At 39.5% G+C, this 25,550-nt stretch overlaps 1 protein-coding gene across 3 annotated transcripts; it reads left to right on the forward strand.

Annotated features, from left to right (window-relative positions):
• Positions 1-93: 93 nt before the first annotated feature.
• Positions 94-24,552, forward strand: LOC306831755 (arrestin red cell). 3 transcript variants are annotated; one of them, XM_079355979.1, is made up of 17 exons: positions 94-345; positions 11,702-11,732; positions 12,693-12,753; positions 13,098-13,142; positions 13,454-13,551; positions 13,674-13,772; positions 14,702-14,761; positions 14,929-14,996; positions 15,644-15,779; positions 16,007-16,091; positions 16,532-16,604; positions 17,233-17,370; positions 17,484-17,567; positions 18,163-18,186; positions 19,150-19,226; positions 19,547-19,601; positions 20,501-24,552. In XM_079355979.1, the coding sequence occupies exons 1-17, from the start codon at positions 323-325 to the stop codon at positions 20,589-20,591; spliced, it is 1,248 nt and encodes a 415-aa protein (XP_079212105.1). In that variant the 5' UTR covers positions 94-322; the 3' UTR covers positions 20,592-24,552. The 3 variants fall into 3 exon arrangements, with proteins under 3 accessions (XP_079212105.1, XP_079212107.1, XP_079212106.1); XM_079355981.1 differs by lacking the exon at positions 18,163-18,186 and having other exon boundaries at positions 95-345; positions 20,504-24,552; XM_079355980.1 differs by lacking the exon at positions 18,163-18,186 and having other exon boundaries at positions 96-345.
• Positions 24,553-25,550: the final 998 nt, after the last annotated feature.

The following is a 25,550-nucleotide window of genomic DNA, read 5'->3' on the forward strand; positions in this document are numbered from 1 at the left end:
CCATCTTTACGACGAATCAACATTTTCCTCAGCTTCTTGTTGTCATGTTTATAAAGAAAGTGTTGCGCAACATCATCTGCAGCCGCTGCACACACAGACACACACACACGTACGTACACGCACACGCACGCGCAGCCTTTGCGGAAGCCAGAGGAGCCGAGGCGGCGCTAAATGAAATTAGCATACTAACTAGTTAGCAGTGCGCGGATGTGGATGGACGGGTGAACGGAGCTGCAGCACAAACCCACAGCTTCTACAGACGACACACCGCCGGTCCGGGCTCATTTTGTCGGGATCTTGCTGCAGTCCGCCTGCCGAGGAGATGGGGGACAAGGCGGGCACCAGGTAGGGACGGCTAAACCAGAGTTGCTAAAAGCTAGTTAGCATCAGCTCTCGCGCACTTTGCTAACGTTAGCCGAGCCACTGCTGGCACGGGCGAGGGAGGGTTTTTTCTCTCCGCATGTAACAGCTCAGATTTACCCGCTTTGTGACAATAACCCAAACAGCGCCTGAGTAGGGGTCCGGGATCTTCCCTTCATCTCTGCTGTGATGACCTCGTTGGCAGGAGGAGAAGTTAGCCCAGCAGGGTGGGGTTTAGCTAACAGGACGCTCGCTCCAGCCCCCGCTCACAAATCTGTCAAATCTCCATATCTGGCTCACGCACACATCTAAATCTATACCAAAAATATCTGACAAAATCATCATCACAAATTGTTTATTCTACACTGCAGAAAACACACGGCTACATATTGAATGTTAACACGGTTTTAGTGTGTAGGGAGGAATTCCCACGGTGCCTTTCCAACAAAACACGGCCGTAGTGGGCGGTATCGACGAGGGGAGATCTACTGTTAAATATATAATAAAGTCCTGCTTTATGCATGGCATCTACGCCGATTTAAACACCACACTTCAATTATTGAAGAAACACAAAAACTTGTGTTTAACTCCCTGATTTACACGAGAAATATTTGAAATGATTATTTTCAAATTGAGTTTGGTTGGCTATCCGGGTTAGCCTGCTTCTTATGAAGGCTAAATTGAGATACCAGGGTATCACAAAGTCGTGCCAATTATCCGTGAATGTTTTCTGGTTAGTTAGGAGACTTGTCTTTTGAGTTGTTGCATCGCTAAAATGAAGGAGGGTTTACTCATAATGATGATGAAGAGTGAGCAGATAAACCGTGACAGCTCTTCCTCGGGTTGTTTTGGACATGAAGACTGTGTTGACATAAATGAATATTACACCTGCATGCTTTATTATCAAGTTTTTTTTCTCAGGGCCTCAGCGTGCTCTGTAAGGTTGTTAAAGCTCTCCATACTTGAATGGTTTACTTGCCATTTATTCTAAAGGGACACGATCAACATCATTCGAATGATCAGTAGCATCTTTAAGTACCAAACTATTTGATGGAGGGTGTGTAGGAGAGGAATAAATCCATTAAAAACAGCAGGCAAAGACCTACACACACTAAAAAACGTTGTGCTGAAGTTTGCCTGCAATTATTGTTTGTTGTTAATTTGAAACAATAAGTTACCTATTATTGGGGGTACATAGGATTGTGTTTGTGTTGCTGTGGTATTGAAACATGTATCATATAGTTTGGTTTATGATATCTAAGGTTTAAGTGTGTTAGGATTGTTGTGTATCTGCTGTGTAGTCTCTGTTGTTAATCCAGACAAGCTGCAGATCCTGATCAGAGTTATAAAGCCTGTTTTCAGACTTTTGATCTGAGGTAAATCTACAAATGTTTCCCGTCCGAATCAGCTCTGGGGGTTTAAAGGATTTCTTTGTTTTCTGCCTTGTTTACATCTTTGTTATTCGGTGTGTTGCAGCTGAGAAGGAGACTTTCCCACAGTGCCGTCTGTTCTTTGCTCTGTACATTTTAATATAACAATGACTGTGATGTTAAAGTGCTGACTCAGCTTTAATCTGCGGCTGTTTACATTCTGCCTGTTTGTCATGTACACACACACACACACACACACACACACACACACACAGGTTGGTGACTTTACAGATTGTATCTGCACAAACACCTCGTTGTTTACAGCGGCGCGCTCAGACGTGCTTCTTCTCTGCTTCTTTAGTGACTGAACTTTACTATCAGGGCGTCCCCTTCTTCTGTAATGGACACTGACATTTACTGAGATTTAAGTAAACAGACCTTCTCACTCCTGCCTGAACTCTCTCTCTCTCTCTCTCTCTCTCTGTCACTTCCTGTTAGGAAACAGGTGGGAAACAAGGGAGGAGAGGAAACGAGCAGGGGGGAAAGATAAACATTGAGCAGAAAGTTGGACTGTTTTTTTAAAAAAAAAATTAGAACATATAAACATGATTGTAGATGGACTCAATGATCAGCTGCCCTTCCTTATAAAAAAAAACACAAAAAAAAACAGGGGAAAGTTCCCGACTTTACCAGCTGATTTTCTCATATCTGAGAAAAAAAAATGTATAGATTAATCTGTTGGAAAAGCTGCCCGAAGGATGTCACAACACCAGTCTTTTTTTACCTTGATATGATACGAATCAAAAGATATCAATACCGAGCTTGGATACAAATGTGACAGAAAAAGATTCCCTAAACACCCAACACTGGATATTTTTTTTTGTTTTCAGTTAGCAGGCTAATGCACACTTAAACATTGCCAACAAATTTGTACGATGTGCAGAGTGGGTTAAAAATCTGACTGAAGATCTGTATCTATTTTTATTTATTTTAAAGCTTTGGTACTTTTTGCTTCTATCAATTAATTATTATAAAATAATCAAAACTGGATTGTTTTAAAAACATTGAAGAGGTCTTTAAACATGTTGACAATAAGCTGCAGTAATACAGATGTTACATTAGAAGAGCGATGGCTGTCGTAGTGAAGTTTCTTGTGTAAAGATTAGGACACTTCTTTTCTTGTGTCCTTACTTGATGTACTTACTTGATCTGGCTCATGCAATAGTCAATCAGAGTTTTGTTGTTGTTTTTTAAGTTGATAAAATGTGTGCATAATTGAAAAGTCCTCTGTGTTTTATGTCTATGATTTGGTCGTGCGGTGGAAGCCAACATGTTGAAGCAGCCAGCTACGAGCTAGCAGAAAGTTTAGCATCCTCTGTATTATTGGTGTGAAGACACCCAGTGGACCGACAACATTAGAGAGAGAGAGAGAGAGAGAGATTCACAGGAAGATGAACCTGTGTGTTGTTAAAGTCACCGTGAACGTCCTCCTGTCGTCCCTGCAGTTTGTGTGACCCAGTTAGATTTCTCAAAGAAGCGACAAAAACAACCGAAGTGAAGGTGCTGGCTGCTGAGGTATGAGCGGAGTGACTTTAATCATTTCAGCCTTTTATCAAAGACAAACATCAAGCTGGCCTCGGGCAGCTTTAAAACAGTTTGTAGGCTTCACCACAACCACACAAATATAAAACTGTTACAACTAAATATAACTCACAGCTCAATGACTTTATTATATCCACGTATTATTGAGTCAGATTTATTTCAACCTTGAAGGACTGCAACAACAAGCGGCTTCTTTGAATCTTAAAAGCTGACAACAGTTGTGGTTTCTGCTTCAGGCGAACCGGGGAAACTCTTTCTCTCTAAAATAGTCAAAACTGTTTTTTTTTGTTTGTTTTTTTTTAAGTAAAAGTATGAAAGTGGCATGATGAAACTGTCTTTAACTGAGAGATATTCAGTTTACTACTGAATGTTTTCTGATATCTGTAAACTAGAGAGACTAGATCTAGAAGTTTTGCTTCTTTTTGTTTTTGCTTTGCGACTTGTCAGACGAGTTGCACGTACATTTTCTCACTTTATCTGTGTTTTAAACCACACATACAGACCAACAGTTAAGAGTTTATAGAGGTATTTATTTATTAGATTTGATTGTTCTTCTTTATTTGAACTGACATTTGGGCCTTTCTGTTTCACCGTTGACCTCCAGTGTTTATGTTCTTCTTGTTTACAGCAGCGGCTGGTTTAAATGGCTCATTTAGTTCTGTTCATACTTGTTTGATGACTTCTGTGTATTGACAGCCAGCTTTAACTGTATTTTTTTATTTTATTTTTTTTACAATTATTGTCATCATAATGTCTCCAGCGTTAAAGCCAGTGATGTAAATGTCAGCAAAATGAAAGAGGTTTGTGCCAAACTCTCATCATTAGTTGTTTTGAGGACCTGAAGCTTTCTAACGTCCTCTTCTGTTGTTTTGTTTTTGTTTTGTTTTTTTGGGGGGGGGGGGGTTGAGTTTCTACTTTTGAAGCATTAGGATGATAAATAACGTGTGTGCGAGGTGTTGAAGGAGAAGTGCAGTATTTTAAAACATTGTTCCTTTGTTTACCTATTGGGGGGGGGTCTTCTTGAGTAACGGATGCAAAACGATTTGGAGATTGCTCCAGCAGATTTCTTGATCCTGCAGATCAAAACCACGACCCAAGTGTCTCACCCGACTTCATTCCAGAAAGGATCCTCGCTCGGTCTTTTAACTTCCCAATCGTGGTGCGTGCAAAAAAAGTCACATAGCAGGACGTGTGCTGTCAGTTAGTGGACCTTGAAGCACGTTGTGCTGTTAGATACAAAACCAGCACCGCCAGTAGAGATCTACAATAAGTCTGTGTGATGTTGGGACGCTGCTGCCGTCACAGATAGCCCCGACATGATGCCGGAGAGAGAAGCCGAGCCGGTGCACATTAATTCTGTGGCCACATTTTTAAACGGGACAGATGTGCTGCAGATTTTTTTGTCTTTTTCTCTTTTAGCACTAAACCTCCAGCGAACTTGGTGAAGCGTTGAGTAAGTCACAGGCAGCTCAAGGATGATTTGAGAGTTTGATGGGGACCCTAGGGGAAAAAAATAAAATAAAATCACCCGCCAACCAGCGTTCAGCAGAGCAACAAGAGTGAGTTCAGTCAGACGGGATCCCTTTGGAGAGGTTTCCTTCAGTCACTGAAAGATTAGCACTTTTTTTTTTTTTTTTTGACCCGCTGCTTTGGACCCCTCGAGGTCCCCGAGCAGTTGCCAATCTTGCCTGTTGACAAGTAGCGCCTCTGCTTTGAGGAGAGGGATGTAAGAGCTATTTTCGGGTTGTAAAAAAAAGAATCCTCTTCCTCTTCACCATCCATCTACTGTCTGTAATGTGGGCAGACCTGAGCCTGTCAGTGACGAAGCTTTTATGATGCAGCCATCACAGCCTGTTTCACCACTGCGGGCTGAAGGTGTGTGTGTGTGTGTGTGTGTGTGTGTGTGTGTGTGTGTGTGTGTGTGTGTGTGTGTGTGTGTGTGTGTGTGTGTGTGTGTGTGTGTGTGTGTGTGTGTGTGTGTGTGTGTGTGTGTGTGTGTGTGTGTGTGTGTGTGTGTGTGTGTGTGTGTGTGTGTGTGTGTGTGTGTGTGTGTGTGTGTGTGTGTGTGTGTGTGTGTGTGTGTGTGTGTGTGTGTGTGTGTGTGTGTGTGTGTGTGTGTGTGTGTGTCAGAGGAAGTGCAGAGAGGAAACAGTCAAGTGAACATGAGGAAGTGCCGTCGACGACAGTTCAGCGTGATGACACGAGTCGCACCGAGGTTCAGAGACTCGTCGGCCGTGTTCAGCTCATGTGCTTTGAACTTCGGTGCCGAAGCACGAAGCCGACCTGCCGCAGAGTTTTGCCATCGACTGAACTGTGGCCAAGAGGAAAGATGGCTTCCTGCTTCTTTGATCTGCGCTGAGAGGTGTTTATATTTAACACAGGGGGTCGCGTCCCTGATGTGCAAGAATCCATCCCCAGTCATTTACAGCAATCAAACCAATATTTACACGCGACAGAGTGAGGGCTGGAACCGTTCGACCACAGCAAGTGAAGACCAAGGCACCCAGGGGTGTCAGGGTTCACAGAGGTCAGAGTTTGGGGATACAGTTCAGTTTAACAGGGAAACATAAACAGAAATAAAAGCCATTTATTGATGTATAAAAACTTATGTGTACCTTTTAGGAGCAATGGAGGGATTTATGATCGTTGTTAGTGACTACAGGGTGCAGCGGTTATTTGTATTCAGTCGCCAGGAAGATTCACCTTACAGATACATTTCCTTCCTTTACTATATATCCTTTTTTTTTAAACAGCAGGGAGAAGTTGTTGGACTGGTATCTTTTGCCGAGCTCCCACATTCGGCACCTCTGGGTGAAGCTGTCTTCTATTCATTAGGAGGTTTTTCACGTGTTTCCAGTGACAGTTCAAGCTGCCAACCTAAAGTATATACGCACACAACTGTGTTAAAGAAGCAGGCTGATGTTCTCGCACCGCTCTGCCACCTTCTATATTACTCTTCTTCTCCACTCGGGACGCATCGGTCAAACCGTGACGTTCACTCACCAGGCTCAGCTTCTTCTTCTTCTTCTTTTTTTTAATGACTAAAAGTTGCCAGCGAAGCTCCTGCACAATTATGTAGGCAATCATTCAGTAACAGAGTTTTCAAGGTTTCAGATATTATTCCGACGCCTCGTGTTTGTCATCAGGCTGGTGAGTTGGAGAGGAGAGAATCCAGCTCATTAAAACTGTCAAAAAAAACACGCTTTGAGTCTTTCAGAAACCGATTCATAGAAACGCTGAATGAGAGCGAAATCTGTCCGTCTGGTGACTAACGTGTTAATCATGAACTGACAAACACGAGACAGATTTCCTTTACAGCTGCCATTCATGATCATCTTTAGCGCTCGGATCATTTTCTAGTTCACCCACAGAGATGTTACGTCTCTGAAAAGTAATAAACAGTTTAAAGGAGGTCAAGTTTTCTGAGTCCACTTTGAGGTCTTCAGATGTCCGCTTTTGTCTGCTGATCGGTCAAGATCTATTTACAGTCAAAGACCGATGGAAGCTGCACATATTCAGACACGGAAGCAAAAGCTTTTGCAACTTTTGCTTCTCTAAACCACAGGAAGAACGACTTGTAAACGATGTCATTTTTTCTTCTGTAACCACGTTAATGTGGCTTTAAAGATGCTATTTTCATCCAAAAAGAGAAACCGTCGGAGCTCTTGTAATTCTGCAGCAGCTGGAACGTTTTTCTCTTTTATAGGACAATAAAGTGGCCACTAAAAGCCCACGATTTAAATCATCTGCAGGATGAGAAAAACAAACTCACAGCTGGACACGAAGCTGTGGATGTGAGCGATCCGTGTCACAGTAGGGCGGGGCTTTCCGCGCTCTGTTTACCTGAAGCATCCCTGCAGAGCGGCGTGCCGCAGGTGGATCACGCGCTCGCTGCGGAGGGATTTGTTTACCCGCCCGGAAAGTTTTGGAAGCAGCCAGTCGAGCGTGAAAACCTGTTTACAGCAAGCGGCTGTTTTCTTGTCCGGAGTTTTCCCCCGTCGGACGATTCTGCTTCACGTGACGCTCACGCGCACACACACACATCTACACACACTGACACACACGCACACACACACACTGAATCCACTGCAGAGAAAAACACCAGATTTTAAAAACCGTCTCTCAAGTTTTCATGCTGCTATCTCTTCTGTCGTTGATATTTTAAGTTGCAGAAAGCTGTAATTGATTTAAAATCATATGAACTACATTTTAAATTAAGTATTTTTGAATGATCTAATTTTAGTTTACAATTTTAAACAATTTTGAAAAAATAACAAACGGTTTGAAAAACCTCGAGTGATAGAAATCCTACCGGTGTTTCTCATGAATTTACATTAAATAACTTTATTTTGAAATAAGGATTTTACAAACAAGGGAAAAGTTTGTTATTGATAAAATGTATTGTTATTAAATGTTTCTGATGCTATAAGAGTGTCGTTTCAAAACGTGCTTTGGTATTTGATTTTAGTCTTGAATGGTACTGACGTTGAAATCCTGGAGTCATGGCCACACTGTTAAGTTAATCACAGTCTTGTGTGCGCCCACAGTTTTGCAGAGGGACATTTTTAAACCCATGTAGTTTTTTTCTTTCTCACAGTTCAGGGAAAGAAAACTGCCGTCATGTTTCTCTTTACAGCTCCGAGTCGGAGGAACAAATCCGAGCAGTTGAAGGTTTCCTGTTTCCCAACATAGAAATGGAGACATTATGCAAACATTTCACATTTGCATCCTGTCGGAGGTTTAAAACAGAAAACTCCAACAATCAATTCAAGTGTTGCAGCGTTGTATTGAGTTCAAAGAAAGCAGCGTGTGAAGCGTCTGTGAGCTTCTTAAAAGGACTCTGAACTGTTTCTGTGTAAAATGATTTTTAACTTGAGGTTTTTAAAGAGTTCAGCAGATATTAAAAGTGACTGCAGTCAGACCTTTGATGTCTGTTTGGAAAGATTTTGATCACAAATATTTTCTGGCAGGATGATAAGGGTCATAGTCAACTAGTAATAACACAAAAATACAGATTTTTTTTGTTGTTGTTGTTGTTGCATTCAGTGATTCATAGTACAGCAAATATTTTATTCACAGGTCACAATCCTCCTGATTAACTTTTCAACATCAAACAGTCTCCAGATATCTCGTTCTAAACGAGCTCCGATTTCTGACCAAAAATGGAGAATTATAGAAAAATATTCAGCTGCATTTTCGGACCCGCGTTCAGCAACAGTCAGACATTTGAAAACGTGTGACACTGAAAGTTTCGACTGAAAAATGGTTTACTTAAAGGATTTTTTTTATTTTTTTTTTTATAAATGTCTTCAACTTCAATGTCGTCAGACTTCTAAATGTTTCATACTGTTGGACGTTGCTTTAGGTAATCAGTATCTCCTGCCTGAGGACTGAAGCTCAAACTAACCAATCGGAGGATGTCTCGAGCCTCGGCTGCAGCTCGCTCGTGTCAGAAATATTAAGCGAAAGAAAAGTAGAATGACTCGACTTATGAATAAATAAGATAATAATATAAGGAAAAGAATTGGACAGAAATGATTTGAACTTTCAGTTTTCATGGATGAATAAATTGACTTTGTCTAAACTGAGTCTCACCAATAAAAACAGGGATGACTTAATAATAGGGGGATGGAACGATTTACTCACGATTCTGACGTCACGATTTATTTTGAAAGAATCGCGGGAGCTGATTGGAGGTTGTCTGTCTTCTCAACTCTTTTCATTTTCTCTCTCGTGAGGCAGAAATGCTTCCACTGCCATGATATCGCCCGCTAACACTCACAATATTATGAGAATGAATCATTCTCCAGAGCACCCATTTGAACCTGGACACACAGTCGATTAATCTTTCCATGCCTACTTAATAGCAGCTCTAACTTGAATAACAGTTTAACCAGGAAGTCACATGACTGATCTGCAGGTGGATTGTATAAAACCTGTTTTGCTTCCATTCAGATAATTGATCTGTTTTCAAGTTTTGTTTTCAGAAATGGAGGCCAGCTCTTTGTTAAAACATTTCCAGTCTGAACATTTTCTGCGGATTAGATTCAGACTTTTTTTTTTCTTTTACTGCTGTCTGGAGTTTTTATTCAGACTGAACATTGAAGAAAAGAATCAGAACGAAAAATGAAAATAAGTTGAAGTCGGAGCTAATCGACGTCTCTCTTAACTCCTTCAGCTCATTATTTAGTGTTTTTAAACGTCGCAGCTGAAAACGGCACAGAGATAAAACTGGAGCCCTGAAGAGTCGTAAATGAGTTTGAACGGGAGCTTTGAAGTGATCTAAATATAACTGGGGGGGGGGGGGGGTGGACAGGAAGCAGTCATCAGCTGGAAAAAGAGCTGCACAAAGTTTCAGAGTGTGTCGGTGCAGAGTTTCTCCTCATCCTCCCAGCTGATCAATAACTTCAGACCAGAGATGAGGCGAGGAGAGGAAACCGTGTGTGTGTGACTTCCTGTTTATGGTTGTGGTTGTTGGAGATGGTGACCATATCACACAAGTGCTGTGACACAGACGTTACACTCTGTCCTTCTCGAATGAAGCAGACAGGCTGCTGAAAACATATTAGTCCAAATCAGACTATGTTGATATTTTTGGATACCATGGCAACGGAAACGCAAGTCCAAGACGCACAATATGAAGTGATTACATTTCAAGGGTCAAAAAGGGGCGGCAAAGTCCTGCACACTGTCTAAATGATCCAGAGACAAGTGAAGACAGTATGCAGGATTATTTCATGTTGTTGACTTTAGTGCGAAGTAGTCTCCATATATGGTCATGCCTGTTATTTCAAACTCTTCTTGTATAAACGACTATGAATTAAACACATTTCACCATCGATGTAGTTTTAATACCACAACATCCTTAAAATGACAATCATTACTCCTGTGCGTACATCTCCTAATCTGTTCTTTATTACTGAAGGAATGCTGTCAATCAAACCATATATTTTGACCATCCATATTTTTTGATAATGAAACAGCAATATTGTCTAATTTCACATCTTCAAAAATGGCAAATGAGTGAAATGTCTCTGCTTTCACTCAACAATTATGTCTACTGAAAAAAGTTTTCCCAAAAGGAGTTTCTGGGATTAAAGAAAAGCTGGATCCCAGAAATAATTAGTTGCAAAAGGAGAGCTCATGGATACGCCCTGTGACTGTGAAACTGTCAAGTATAAAGATTAGAGGTCAGATTGTATTATGAAGTTAGTAAGAGTGATGAGATCTACTGGAGCGTGTTGAACAGGTTGGAGGAAACGATGCGTCGTGCCCTCGTGGGGAATGTTGCTTCATCAGCTCACAAAACCCAAACTTACCTTTGAAAAGCTCTTTAAGGGCGCACAGTCCGTACCATGCCCGCCCTGCCCGCTTCACCCTCAATCACCAGTTTATTTGGCGAGTGCTCCAATCCTCAGGCCTGGTATGGGTTGAAGAAGCGGGCTTCGGCACGGTTGAGTTCATGCACGACACGTAGACAGCTACAATGTGTTTTTTTTTTTTTTTTTTTTTTACTCCACCTTTCTTGTAAACTAAGAACACTTCATGGCCACATGATCAGAAATACTTTATTAATCCCAGGGGGAAATTCGATTGTTGTTGTTGCTCGTCGTTACGTGGCCAGGATGACACCACGGGTCGTTGGTTGTTGTTAAAGTCAGTCATGTGTTTTATTGGGACATTTTTTTTTAGGCGGCAGGAGGTGGCCATGCTAAGGTCCGGTTAGTCCTAGAGAAGTGTGAGAGCAGGCCAGAGGGGGGAGGGGGAACAATCGTGCTTCAGTATGGTACTGGACAACTAATCTGAGTGCAAACAGTCAAATCTTCCAACTGTCTTAACACATCCCGTGTATCTGCAATGTGAGAAGCTTGTTTTGTAATTTCTGTCTTTTACATGGAAATCAACAAACTTACAGTTTATAACACCAGAAACTATGGGTCTCTCCGGGAGGATTATTCAGTATCTTGTCAATCTTAAACAAGACATGAAGCACTGGAGTAGAACAAACATCCTCCTTAAAAAAAAAAAATCAAGCTATTATCCAGATATATTGTTGCTTTAGAGCTCTGTGGTGACATCCCATAATAACCCCCACTCTGCGTCTCTGTAAGCACTTCCTCCTCGGCTTCCTGCTGTGTTGAAATAAACAGCGGCCTGTTTGAACCGGTTGATATTTCCTCTGATTATTTACACAAAACATTCCTGTTTACTCACTGAGATGTTTCACTTTTTAAATACATGTCGTCGCTTATTTGTCTGTGGAGACTCATTAAACCTATAAATGAAAAGAATAAACTAACATGTTCTTTTTCTATTCCTCTTCTTCTTTTGTCTTCCCCTCTTCTTCTTCCTCTTTCCAAACCTCTCAGAGTTTTCAAGAAGTCGAGCCCCAACTGTAAGGTGAGTCAGGCCGTTTATTTATCCTGCAACATCTCACACTCTTCCACACAGCTGCTGGAGGGGGGATTACTGCGCTCTCTGCTGTTGAAATGTTTCAATATAAAAACCTGTTTGGGCTCAAATACTCAGAATAGATGTGATAATACAAAGAGAGAATAACTCTACCAGAATTAGTTCAGAGAAGTACCATTGATAATACCATTAGAACTGTCCTGCTGCTAGAAACACTCAGTACAGCACCAGCTATCGAATAATCCGCCGGGCAAAATAGTCCCCGACAAACGTTTCACTCCCTCATGTGCGTTTGGAAAATGATACATTAAGCTGCTCTTTTGTGTTTAATAAACTTTAATATAAAACATGTATTTTCTTAGAAATGTTCTAAAAGCATTTAACTTTTTTTACTTTTAACCTAGCTTTAGCTTTAGCATTGCGTTGACTAACCTTTAACTCCCTGTAAACACAAAACTGTTACACCTGGTTTTTATTTGTTTTTTTTTAATGGCACCAATCACTACCACATACCCTCATTTAAGACGTGAACTTCCATTGATACATTTTTAATTGATGTCTATGGTAGCAATGGAGGGACAAACAGGTGAACTTTATTGACCCCAAAGCGGACTCAAGATGAGGGAGGCTAGCTCCTTTCCTCCCCTGTTTATGTGCAGAGCAACAGTGACTCAGCACTTTTACAAGCAGCATAAACCATTCTCATAATTATCCGCTAATTAATGGAAGGCCAAATCTTACTATAAAACTTTATTTATTATACTTGTTTTTTTTATTCCAAGATAAAAGCTCATGTGTTCATTTTAACAGTTATAACAAAGATGTTCAATTAAATAAAGCCTGTGGTGGTCTCCCTTCTTAAACTGTAGCTCTTTTATCCTGGTGAATTTTGTGGACCAATTTGGCCCAAAAAAAACTCAATGTGATTGTTTGTTTGTTTTTTTGCAGGTGACAGTTTATCTTGGAAAGAGAGACTTTGTGGATCACCTGGACCATGTCGACCCCGTGGGTGAGTCGGAAGGTTTTTACACGTACAGCGTTTTATTTGATTGAGGTTCCTTTGGAAATATGATGCAGATTTTGTAGCATTTTATACATTGCATCGTAAAGTCGTCTGGTCGTACAAGTTGAAGTATTTATTTATTAAGATGAGGTGGAAGGAATGAATTGATGTTTGAAACAACTTCTTTTAGGTTTGTAAAAATCACAAACAGAGCATGTAAATAATAGAACGACCAGCAGTAGAATCAGATCACTGAACTCTCTGGACTTTGGCTTGAGGTTGTTTTTTGTGTGTGTGTGTGTGTATGTTTTTTGATGACTCAGCTGTTTCTCTTCCTTCTTGCTTGACAGATGGAGTGATCCTCGTCGACCCAGAGTATCTGAAGGACAGAAAAGGTAGGACGGCTTCCTCCTTAAGTGTGTTTTATTTATTTAAAAAAAAAAAAGGCATCACACAGTCCAGGTCTGCGCTCTGATGGATGCTTCAATTCAGGATCTGATCCAAAGTCTAAAAAATTAGGTTGGCTTAAATCTTTGCAGGCAGAAATGTTAAGATGTATTTTTGGAATTTATTTATTTTCTCCTCGTCTGCATCTGCATCCCGTCTACATGTCATAGACAAACATTTCTATGAGAAGCCAAATGGACTTGAATAAATGTCAGAACCTGCCCACTAAACCTGGTCTCTGCTCCTCTTCCTCCTGCAGTCTTCGTCACTCTCACCTGTGCATTTCGTTACGGCCGTGAGGACCTGGACGTGCTCGGCCTGTCCTTCAGGAAGGACCTCTACATCTCCACCTTCCAGGTCAGAATCCAGTCCTCGTCCCACCTTCAAATCCACGTTGAATCCCCCCTCCTTCAGTTCATCAGAGCATGTTGCTCAGCTTTAGAACAAAATAAATATCATGCTCTCCATTTGTCTCTCAGGCGTTCCCTCCGGTGCCTGAGGAGCGTAAACCCAACAGCAGGTTGCAGGAGAGGCTGCTGAAGAAACTGGGCCAACATGCACACCCTTTCTACTTCACTGTGAGTCTGCGCGTCTCATTTCTTCACAGGAACTTCACCTGCATCTCTCACATCAGTTAGTATTAGTTTGGGATGAAAGACTCGTGTGTTTGTGATGTTCATTGATTGTAGTCCGCTCTCTCAACTCTAAAAAGGTAAGACAACAGGTTAAGAGAAAAAAAAGGAACGTATCAGAGCAAGAGAAACTTTTATTCACCGCTTGTTTGATGTCAAAACATTGAGAAGTTGTAGGCAGGGTGTCTCCACTGCAGGAGGCTTTCCCAGGAAAAAGAGAGATGATGGAGGAACCCAGGAACTACAACTGCTTGGATTACAGGAAACAGGAAGTGACTGTAGTTAATGAGGCACTGAGCAGCAGAGAGAGGGAGAAGAAAAGCGAGCAAGTGAAGGAGAGAAATGAAACTGTACATGCAGATAGTTTCCTCTTCATCTGAAGATGGGTTTAGACTTTGAGGAAGGAAACGTTTCTCTCTACTTTAGTGTCTTTCGCTGAGTCATTTAATACAACTCAAACAACAGTCATTTAAAAAACAAAATACATATGACAGCTATGTAGTTTGTGAACGAAACAACCTTGTTGTTTCTTTAGACAAAGTAACTAAAACAGGGAGCTCGAAAAAAAGTCTTTAGGCTATTTTCACACGTTCATAACTCCTGAATCTTTGACAAAATCTCTGGACTTAAATGCTCTGTGAACTTAAACGTATGTGGCCATTTTTATTTTTTTTTACCTTTTATGTAACTAGGAAGTCAAAACTCATTGAGATTAAAACTCTTTTATCAAGAGTATCCTGGCCAAACAACCGCATAAAATCCCCACAAATCCCTTTTTACAATCATGATCTTACTCTACATCCATTGAAACATTGACTCAAACCCGAGCAGAAATCAGTTCAACGTGATGAATGAACAAATGTGTTTGTTTTCAGATTCCCCAGAACCTCCCCTGTTCAGTCACTTTACAGCCCGGCCCAGAGGACACTGGGAAGGTAACACACACACACACACACACACACACACACACACACACAGACACAGACACAGACGTTGAGTGTTTTAAGTTGAATAGGATAAACATGAAGATTAAACCATTACTGTCTGTAGTGTCAGGCTGTGTTGACTGAGTCAGGCTCTCCTCTCGTCCCCCCCTCCCCAGGCCTGCGGTGTCGACTTTGAGATCAGAGCTTTCTGTGCCAAGTCGATAGAAGAGAAGATTCACAAGAGGTGAGTTCACAGCTGCAGGGAGCCTCACTGAGTCTGTGTTGAAATGTCTTCTATGAGGCCTCAGAGGGTCAGAAACATGACACACTCACAGTATCATCATCAACAAATCAAAATCCAAAACGGCAAAAGGATTTAAACTGTCGACATCCTGAAACTGAGAAGGGTTTATGACTCTGATCAGGCTTTGGTTTTTTAGCCTCTGAGGTTTTGTAGATTTTCTTTCTCATATTTGACAAATAATTGAATAATTTAAGATTTCTTTATTTTTTTTCACAGTGGAACGAAACAAGAGTGTGACATCAATACTTTTTTTTTTTGTTATTTTTGACAAGTATAAACTAAAAAGTTCCTGTGTCAGTTAGTCAGACTCGAATAACAAATTGATGAAACTGGCCTTCTATAACCGAGTGAGTAAAAAGCAATTTAAAAACGAGAAACTATTTTTCAGTGGTTTTAAATGGGCTTCAAATACTAAGAGACTGAGTGGAGCCCGAAAGAAATTCAGTGATTTGAGTTAAACATGTTCTGAATTGGATTCTAAACCCGGTTTAAACATGACATGGACTGATTTAAACGCATACTGTACATGGTTATGAACAGGTTGCAGACCAAATGTGGACTGTGTATAAAGTGTCGTTTGTTTTCAGGAACTCGGTGCGTCTGGTGATCAGGAAGGTTCAGTACGCTCCAGAGAAACCCGGTCCTCAGCCCATGGTGGAGACGACCCGAAACTTCCTGATGTCTGACAGATCCCTACACCTCGAGGCGTCACTGGACAAGGAGGTACACACACACACACACACACACACACACACACACACACACACAGGGTTAGCAGTATGATCACCTCTGTACTGTTTAAACTACATTAGGCTGTGTTTTAATTTTCTTTTTTTATACTTTAACTGGATTAAATGATTAATTTTTAAAGAACATTCTCCTTAAATTATACACCAGAATTAAAGGTATCAATTTTTTTTTTTTTTTCTCCCATGGTGCTTTGCGTGTAGCTGTATTATCATGGAGAGCCCATCAGCGTCAACGTTCACGTCACCAACAACTCCACCAAGACAGTCAAAAGAGTCAAGATCTCTGGTAAATAATTCTTCTTCCTTTTTCTGCTTCTCCATTTTTTTCTTTTCCTTTTTTTTTTTTTTTTTGTCTCTGCAATGGTTCGTTGAAAACATCTGGAGTGTTAGCTCCACCTGCTGTTTATTTTCATCAACCATTGAACTCATTTTCACACATCAGAGGTGGAATGAAAAGCAGCGACAAACAATCTAATCTCTGGATTATGCTGCCTCCTTTTAGATTGAGAAACAAAGAGAAAGGCGGCTCGCACACTTCCCTGCAGTGTGTGAGCCGTTTCATCTCTCTTTTGGCTCGTCTCGGCCCTGTTTGGCTTTAAATGTGTGTTTTCTTGATTGTTGCGCTCATTTAGTTTTGAACCTGAAGAATTGTTTGAGATTTTTTTGATGAGAAAACAATGTTTTTGTTTGATGTCTCGAATAAACACCGTCTCTCTGTGTCTGCAGTGCGTCAGTATGCAGACATCTGCCTGTTCAGCACTGCCCAGTACAAATGTCCAGTGGCCCAACTGGAGGCAGAGTAAGTCCCAGTTTAATGTCGCCAAGAACGCTCAGTGGAAAAATCTGTATCTTTAGTTTTTTATGGATTATCTGAGGTTATATAGCCAAGTCTAAAGCTGATATTTATTGTTTAAAATTATGGATCAACTGATGTTTTACCCTCCATTTATAATGAATTCTATGGCATTCATATTGACTGGTGTGATGTGTATTTAAATCATGAACTGGTGAAACAACAATAAGGGTTAAAAAACTGTTCAAACTAAAGAAAAAGTGCCTTAAACTCGAAGAAGAAATACTAAAAAAAGTACTAAAAAGTGTTTGTCACTTAGTGCGTCTCTCAATCCACAATCAGGAAATGTTAACTGGAAATGGTGTGAATCTTTTCAAAAAGATCCACTCCATTTGAAGTTGGTTCTTTGAGCTGTGTTTAATAACCAGTTTAAACCTGTTAACAGCAGCAGTGGCCCAGTCGAACCAGTTTGAAGTTGATATATAGATCACAAATGTACATCCAAAACATTGTTTTACCCAACCCGACAGAGTTATATAGTGTAAAAGTTTAAAGATGACGTTTACTCTACTGACAGCTGCTAAACAGGATTGATCTGAGCAGTTTGATTGACAGCAGTGTGTGGTCTCCATAGTGACCAGGTGTCGTCCAGCTCCACCTTCTGTAAGGTCTACACTCTGACCCCGACGCTCGACAAGAACCGGGAGAAGAGAGGACTAGCTCTCGATGGAAAGCTCAAACACGAAGACACCAACCTGGCCTCCTCAACCATGTAAACAAACACACACACACACACACACACACACACACACACACACACACACACAATACAGGTGTGCTACATAGATGTGCAGTCACATAATCGATGTCTGCTCTGTGTTTCAGAGTGAAAGACGTCACCAACAAGGAGGTCCTGGGGATCCTGGTGTCCTACAGAGTCAAAGTGAAGCTGGTGGTCTCACGTGGAGCGTAAGAAACACACATTTTTATTTGCATACACTAATGACATCACTTCCTGTTTGTTGCTTTTTTGTGTCCTATAGTCGTCTCTGTTCTTTCTGTCTTAATTGTGTTGCTTTTCATCAAAAAAAAAAGGACATTTATAACTAAATGTTTAACATTCTCTGTCACTTAATTGACAAAATAATGAATTTATTGATCAAATGTTAATTAAAATATTTGTTTGGTTGAAGGTGTTATGTCAGTACACGAAAGAGAAACAGAAGAGCTACATTGTAATTTTATTACCAGACCAGTTAAATAAATCCTGATCGTGACGCCGTGTTGGTCCTGCTTCGCCTCAGCTTCCTGCTACGTCCTCTCACTTCCTGTTGTCAGTGTCAGTTGCCATGGAAACCGTCTGCTTGTTTCAGTAGTTGCTCCTCACTGTGCTTGCTTCCACTGAAGGTTTGTGATTGTGTTGTGAACGTGTTGCCTCCTGCTTTTCATTTCACCCCCTCCCACTCTGTTTTTGGCTTTTTGTGTGGCTCCTCCCTCTCTCCTCCTCCTCCTCCTCCTCCTCCTCCCTCCGCTGTGTGCCTCCCCTCCTCCTCTCCCACTGCAGGCTGCTGAGAGGCGTGATGGAGAGGTAAATGTGTGTGAACTGACTGCACGCATGATGCATATAAACAAAAGCCAGTCTGTTTAGGTCACCGAAAATACTTCCAAATTGACTTAAAGATGTCATAAAACATTTTCAAAGACGTGTCAACTGTTTGAAATAGTTAAAGGGACAGAAGAATATCTTGACATTAAAGTGATTTCAAACTATTTTCAAGTAGTTGTAAACAAACTTGTTGTGAAATTTCTGAACTGATGTAAAATGTGTTTCTACATCTGATCAATCATTTCAAGCTACATTTAGAGTAACTTTAGAGTTATTTAACATGTTTGGGCCAATTAATGGTAAGATTTATTTTTTTTTAATTAGATAACTTTCAACCTGTCAAAACATATATTTTGCTTTACCTTTAGGTTTCAACTCGGTTGGGTTTAGATTGTGGTTGATATTAAACTGTGTTAAGTGATCATAAATGATGATCAGGTAAAAAAAAAAAAGTGTTTGGTACAATAACGGGCTTTAAACTGAATTCAAACGGATTCAAATTAAGTTGAAACAAGATTAAAAATTAATCTTTTTTTAAACTGGTTTTATGTCTTTAAGCATTTTTTAAAATTCTTTTTATCAGATGTAATTCAGAGATGAGTTGTGTTAAACTGCATATTATAATTCAAAGCAGTGGCAGGTTTCCTACTACAAATAGATAATATGAAAGTAAGAGTTAAGTGAGGTTAAAGTACTTGAAAGTATTAAAATGACGATCAGGCAGATTAACATAGTTCTAAATGATGAATGTATTCAAATGAAACTAACTGAATTTAAGACAGTCTGAGGACAGTTTATCCTGTTAATTACTTCTAAGTGGTGCTTTTGCACTGTTACATTTCTGCAGCAGCATTACAGCCACATCATACTGAACACTTTGTGTGTGTGTGTGTGTGTGTTTGTAGTGGACTTAATCTCTGTGTGTTTGTGTGTGTTGTGTTTTAGAGACGTGTCAGTGGAGCTGCCCTTCATCTTAATGCATCCTAAACCTGTGGAGCTGCCCGTGTCCCGCCCACAGTCAGGTGAGTCCACATAACTCTGATTATAACTCTGATAATGGGACACTGACACTGTTAATCTAAATGATAGATTATATTTAATGGAAGAGTCAGAGGACATCAAACTCTCTCTCTCACACACTCACACACACACACACACACACACACACACACACACACACACACACACACACACACACACACACACACACACACTCTGCTGCATTATGTAACACTCCATTCTTGTCCCTTCTTCTACATGCACTAAATCTCCATGGAGACTAGATTCAGTTTCCATGGCAACTCCACTATGACATAGTAATACGTGTTTTTGTGTGTTACAGCTGTGCCAGAGATGGACCCCCCCATCGACACCAATTTGATAGAATTTGACACAAAGTGAGTTTCAAGACTTGATCCAGTTCATTAAAAAGACAGATTTATATTTAATGTGATGCCACACATCAGAAACTTCGTTCTCTGCGGTAAGAAGTCTCTGTAAGAAAAATACAGAATTATTTGGTGTACGATCAAGGTTTTGGAGAAACAAATTGACACACAAGCTTCATTAATTTGATAAACATGAAAAACAATACATCTACTCGGCATTTAAGCATCGTCACTTTGAGCATTTTAGCATGCTTATCATTTAGCTCAAAGCTCCATGATAAGTGAGCATCATTATGTCAGGCTAGAGAAAACAAAGTCATGCTAATCTTATACATTAGATAAACATAAAAGCTCCACGATGGAATAATGAGACAAAGAAAGATTTTTGTCTTTCAGGGATCAGAGTCGATATTTTTAAAATGTAAGTAAAACAAAATAAAGTGAATCTTAAGCGGTGAAAAATACCATTAAACCAGGAAAAAAAACATCTATTATGAGAAAGAGACATTTATTCTTTTTTTTAACGGAAGAAAATACAAGTTCTTACTCATTTTGAACCTATAATATGTTGAGTGTCTTTTAATAGTTTAAAATAGTCCTGAAGGATTTCGACCAGTTTAAATCTTGTGTCAGATACTCTCTTAATATGACAGTTATTTCTTTCTCAATCTCTGTGTGAGGAGGAAAACACTCAGTCCAGACAGACGCACAATAGGTCTACTGCAGGTCTGGTGTTTTTGAAATGTTTATTTAAATAAATACTGACAAAAAAAATTCCCATCCTTTTCCAAATAAAATAACTCTTTACAGACACAAATCCATCGAGGGGATTTGTTGACAGGTTTTAGTGTTTTCTGACTCCTTCAACAGAAACATGTAGTCAATAAATCATCTCTTCGTCCTCTCAGCAGCATCTCCCAGGACGACGACTTCGTCTTCGAGGACTTCGCCCGCCTGCGGCTCAAAGGCGCAGTGGACGACAAAGACGAGGACTGCTAGGAGCTCGCCAGCCTCTTCATACGCTCGCTTCGAAGCCACCACACACACACACACACACATACACACACACACATGCACACACACACTGTTCACCTTACATTCCCCGGTGGAGGGGGTGGATGAGGGCACGTTTTGGACGGAGGCCTCGTGGGGGCGTCGGTGGTGTTCTTCCTCTGTTGCTTCAGTCATTTGTCACGCCGCCGCCATTTTTCGCCGCCATCCGTCTGTCTGTCTCTCTTTCCTTTTTTTTTTTTTTTCTGAAAAACTTGTAATGTGGAGCAGCTGCTGGACGGACGATGATGTGTGGATCAAATCGTCCGGAGAAGGTTTAACATATGAAGGAAAAATCTCATCAGCTGAGCGAAATAAGAAGACAGAGAGAAAAAAAAAAGACGCATAGGAAGCATTTTGAAATGTTTTTTTTTTTTTTTTTTTTTTTTTTTTTGAATGTCGACCGTTTCACCATCTTGTACAAACAGAATATATATTTGAAACATAGAAAAAAATAATCTTCTACAAGCTGTCAGGTCTGTGTTCAGTGGTGATCGCCCTTTTCCTTTGATTACATACTGTCAATGCTTTTGCATCCAGGCTGTGAGGGGAGGACACACAAATCAACCACACACACACACACACACACACACACACACACACACACACACACACACACACACGCACACTCACACACAAACTCTTAGACAGGCAACTTGATTTCACCAGCATCCAATCACCTGCTCTCATCACTCTGAACCATGTCATCCACGTCTATCAGCTGCATGCTTCTGTTCTGAAGTCAAATCCTTTCAGACCTTTTCCAGCGTTGATCTCGTTTTTCAAATTGATTTAAACACTTTCCATCATTCTAAAATTAATTTTAAAAGTCATGATATGAGTCATTACATTTCATGCAAAAGAAGCAGGGGAAAAAAAACCTACCTATCTTAATAATACTTTCTGTCTAGCAAACTGGATCCTACTGGAAACACAAACCTACTTCTCCATGATTAAGTTTGAAACTCAACTTTCAAACCACATCAAAAAAAAGTTCTAAGAACATGATGCTGTTTGTATCAGAAGCTGGAATAAATGTGGATCTGCCTTTGGGCTACGGTTGTCAACATTTTCATTACTTTTCTGATACCATGTGTTTTAAAGAACAATTCAATCTCCCTCTGAAAGAACTGAAGCCCTGAAACGTACAAATCTTCAGTCATAGTTTAGACCAGAAGAAAGAGCGCTGTCTAAAAATGCACAAATACTTTTGCAACCATTTGCCTGCAAAACGTTGCCTAATGTAGTTTATCAAGTTCATAGTTTAAAGCTAACGTTTATTGTCTGTAATGACCAAACGCAGGAATAAAATGCATTAGTGCATTAGTTAGTGTAAAGTGAAATGCTGTATTGTACAGCACAGAGACTTTAAACACAGACGTTTGATTTGTTGACGAAGAAGTCGATAAAATATCACCAATCGTCCACTTTTTGTTTCTGTCGGTGCAGGTGTCAATATAATTATATACATCACACACTGTTCTCTGGTGTTTCTCAGGCTCTTTCAGCTCCAGGTTCGGATTCCTTATTGGTTACATTTATTTGGTTGTTTCCTATATGTCTTTCTTTGCCTTCTCAGAATATTGTATGCCCAATATTAACACAATTAATCTGGAACTATGTCACCTCTTCTTTTACTGAAATATTTAATTGTGTACAAACATAATCTTTAGCTTCTTTACAACATGAGCACTAAGTGATCACGCTGGAATCGTTTTGATTGAGCTCAAACTTTCGGCCTGTGTTGGAGCGCAGCCCCATCATGTTTCAGTTTACTGGATCAATTCTTCACTGAACTGAACTGGGTGCGACTCGCCACCTGCAGGTTGAAACCACCTAACTGTCGACTTCACGGGGAACACTGGTGTGTGTGTTTTGGTCTCTCTTCGTCATCTCTCTGTTTAAAATCTTGCCCGCCACAAATTAATCCAAACACACTCTGAAATGATGTAAACAGAAAAATGTAGTGTTTATTTTTTTACAAAAAGTTTTGTCTTTGATCTGTGAACTTCATGGTGCCTTCTACATCTCTGTTGCCAATAACACAATCCTTCAATCATCCCTCTTATGTATTGTTGTGACAGGATAACAGTACTTCAATACTAAACTTAAATTTAGTTTGTTTTTCTTCTCTGAGCTAAAAAGCAGGAAACACTTCTGTAAACTGGAACTTTAAATGACAGTCAACAGTATGTTTTTATTCCATCTCTATTAACCACAGTCATCCTGTCAGAACCTTTCTATTAGAATTATAAGGTGGAGCTCAGCTCTTGTCATACAGCAATAGAGAAAACTTTTTTTATTAAATGAAGTTGTAAAAAAAAACCTTTTTAAAATCAGATATTTCCATTTATATCACAATATTTCCAGCCAAAGTTTAAATGGCTTTCAGCAGATTAGAATACAATATTTCTGTTAACATTTTTCAACTGAACTTCAAATGCTAGAGAGTGACTCATTCTATGACTCTAGTTTGAACGTGTTTTTGGAAACAACAAGCGATGATTTTTAAAGTATGCTGGAAAAAAAAAAGTCCTGATTGAGTACACTCCATCATTTGCATATTTGTTTTTAGTTTTTTGCCTTTTAGTGACAATTCCTTTTCCTGTGTTTCCAGTTTGCATTTTCTGCAAAGTCTTACAAACAAGTTACTCACTAGATTTAAAAAAAAAAAATCTAAACTAAAACTAGCATAGCACAGCCTTTTTTTGAATTAGTTTTAGAAGTTAGAAGCTTTTTCCCGGCACTTTAATCCTTATCATAAATGTCGGGCTCTTCTCATAAAATGTCATAAACTGTTCTCACAGTTTTGCCTCTTTTATTTTATTTTTTTGCCATCTGACAAATTAAGACAATTCTACAATTAACCAAATTCAAAGTGCCATGAAAAAAATAAACAGGAAAGAAGAGATGTAAACAAACTAAACAGCACCAGTGTTTCCCGTCAGATCCACTACATCAAAAACACCATCTCCTCGTCCTCCTCTTTATCCTTTTTTTATTGTCTTCATCTGACCTCAGACATGTGAAGGACTTCATAAGCTTGACTTTCATTGTCCTCTACTCGCTCTTTTTCTCCGTTTTCATGCATTTAAAAAATCAAACGGTTAAGAGGAGCTCCGGGCGTAATTGTCATATCTTTCTCTTTTGAAAACTTTTGAGTTGGTTTTCCCCCTAAGAAAAAAAAAATGCACGGATCAACATTTCATACGACATGTGAGCACTGCACTTTCATTGGACGAAACAAACCCACAGAACTGCAGATGTTATTGTTATTTTTGCTGATTTCAGGAGACAAAGAAGAAGAATGTTAATTATTTTTTAATGCTTGGCCATTTTATGACATTTTTTGTTGTTTTTGTCAAGTTCTTAAACTTCACATGAACCTTCAACCTTTTTTTTTTTTTTTTTTTTTTTTTTAATCTAAAAACTGCCAAACTCCCCTCCCTTCGTCCTTTGCTCCGTCACCCAGAAGGGAAGAAGAAGAAACAAACTCAGAGCATGTTTGAAACTCTTTGATTTCTTAAGGTTTTGTTTCCAAGCAGTGCTGTGAATCGTACGAGCTGTGATTCTGTCCTTATTTTGTCGTGCATATGTGGGGTAATTTGCTAAGTGTGAAATTATTTTGACAAGTGCCACGCCCCGGCCTGTGCGATGCTTACCGTAATGTCTATAAAAACAGGCAGTGATTTCTGCTGGTGGCACCGACACCAGAAAAGATAGAGTTATGATTATTATGCTTCTGATTATTATTATTATTATTATGGTGACTATTATTACTTCTACTGTATCATCATTGCGACCATGATTATTCTCATAATCATTTAAGAGTCTGTTGTTTTGCCATGTATTTTTTATTTTGAGATTTTTATTTTAGTTTTCTTTTTATTAAAGGCAAAATGAACTAACAGACCTTGGTCCTGTGTGCTGATTGTGCAGCTCTTCTGAATAATTCATGGGGGGGGAGATGAACTTAAAATGCAATGAAATTATAAATAAACTATTTTTCACCACAGACTCATTTTAGTTCAGATTGATAGTTCACAACTTCACAATTTTATTGATCAGATATCAAGAAGATCTGATGTACAATTTCAAAATAAAAGCTATCTGAAAAATGTAGGGCTTATTTCAATTTAATATTAAAACTAAATCACCTGTTACCACAGATTCATTTCAGTCCAGACTGGTAGTTCACCACTTCACAATGTTATTTACCAAATATCAAGACAATCTGATGAACATCTCTGGTATTACTGAAAATAAAGATAAAAATCCCAAACTACAGCAATAATGTTGACAAACATGCTTATTCAGCATGTAATAACATTTCAGTCCAAAATTATCATGGATTTTTTTTCCCCCAAACTGTTCATGAATAAACAATGACTGCAGACCTGTCAAAATTTTTCATGAAAAAAATGTCCACAACTTTCCTGAACATTTTTTTCCCCAAAATTATCATGAAAAAAATGAGTCCAAAATGTTCATGACAAACATTCCAATCAGGAGATACTTAATTGAGAATAAACAATTTATTAACAATGAAATGTGGAACAATTTTAGAATGAATTGTGCAAAGTCTTTGGAGGACTAGACTCCATCGTGACAACTTTATACAGGTAAAAGCCAGTAAATTAGAATATTTTGAAAAACTTGATTTATTTCAGTAATTGCATTCAAAAGGTGTAACTTGTACATTATATTTATTCATTGCACACAGACTGATGCATTCAAATGTTTATTTCATTTAATTTTGATGATTTGAAGTGGCAACAAATGAAAATCCAAAATTCCGTGTGTCACAAAATTAGAATATTGTGTTAGGGTTACATTTTGAAGATACCTGGTGCCACAAACTAATCAGCTGATTAACTCAAAACACCTGCAAAGGGCTTTAAATGGTCT

This window comes from Symphodus melops (genome assembly GCF_947650265.1).
Source record: "Symphodus melops genome assembly, chromosome: 11".
In the NCBI taxonomy this organism is placed as follows: Eukaryota; Metazoa; Chordata; class Actinopteri; order Labriformes; family Labridae; genus Symphodus; species Symphodus melops.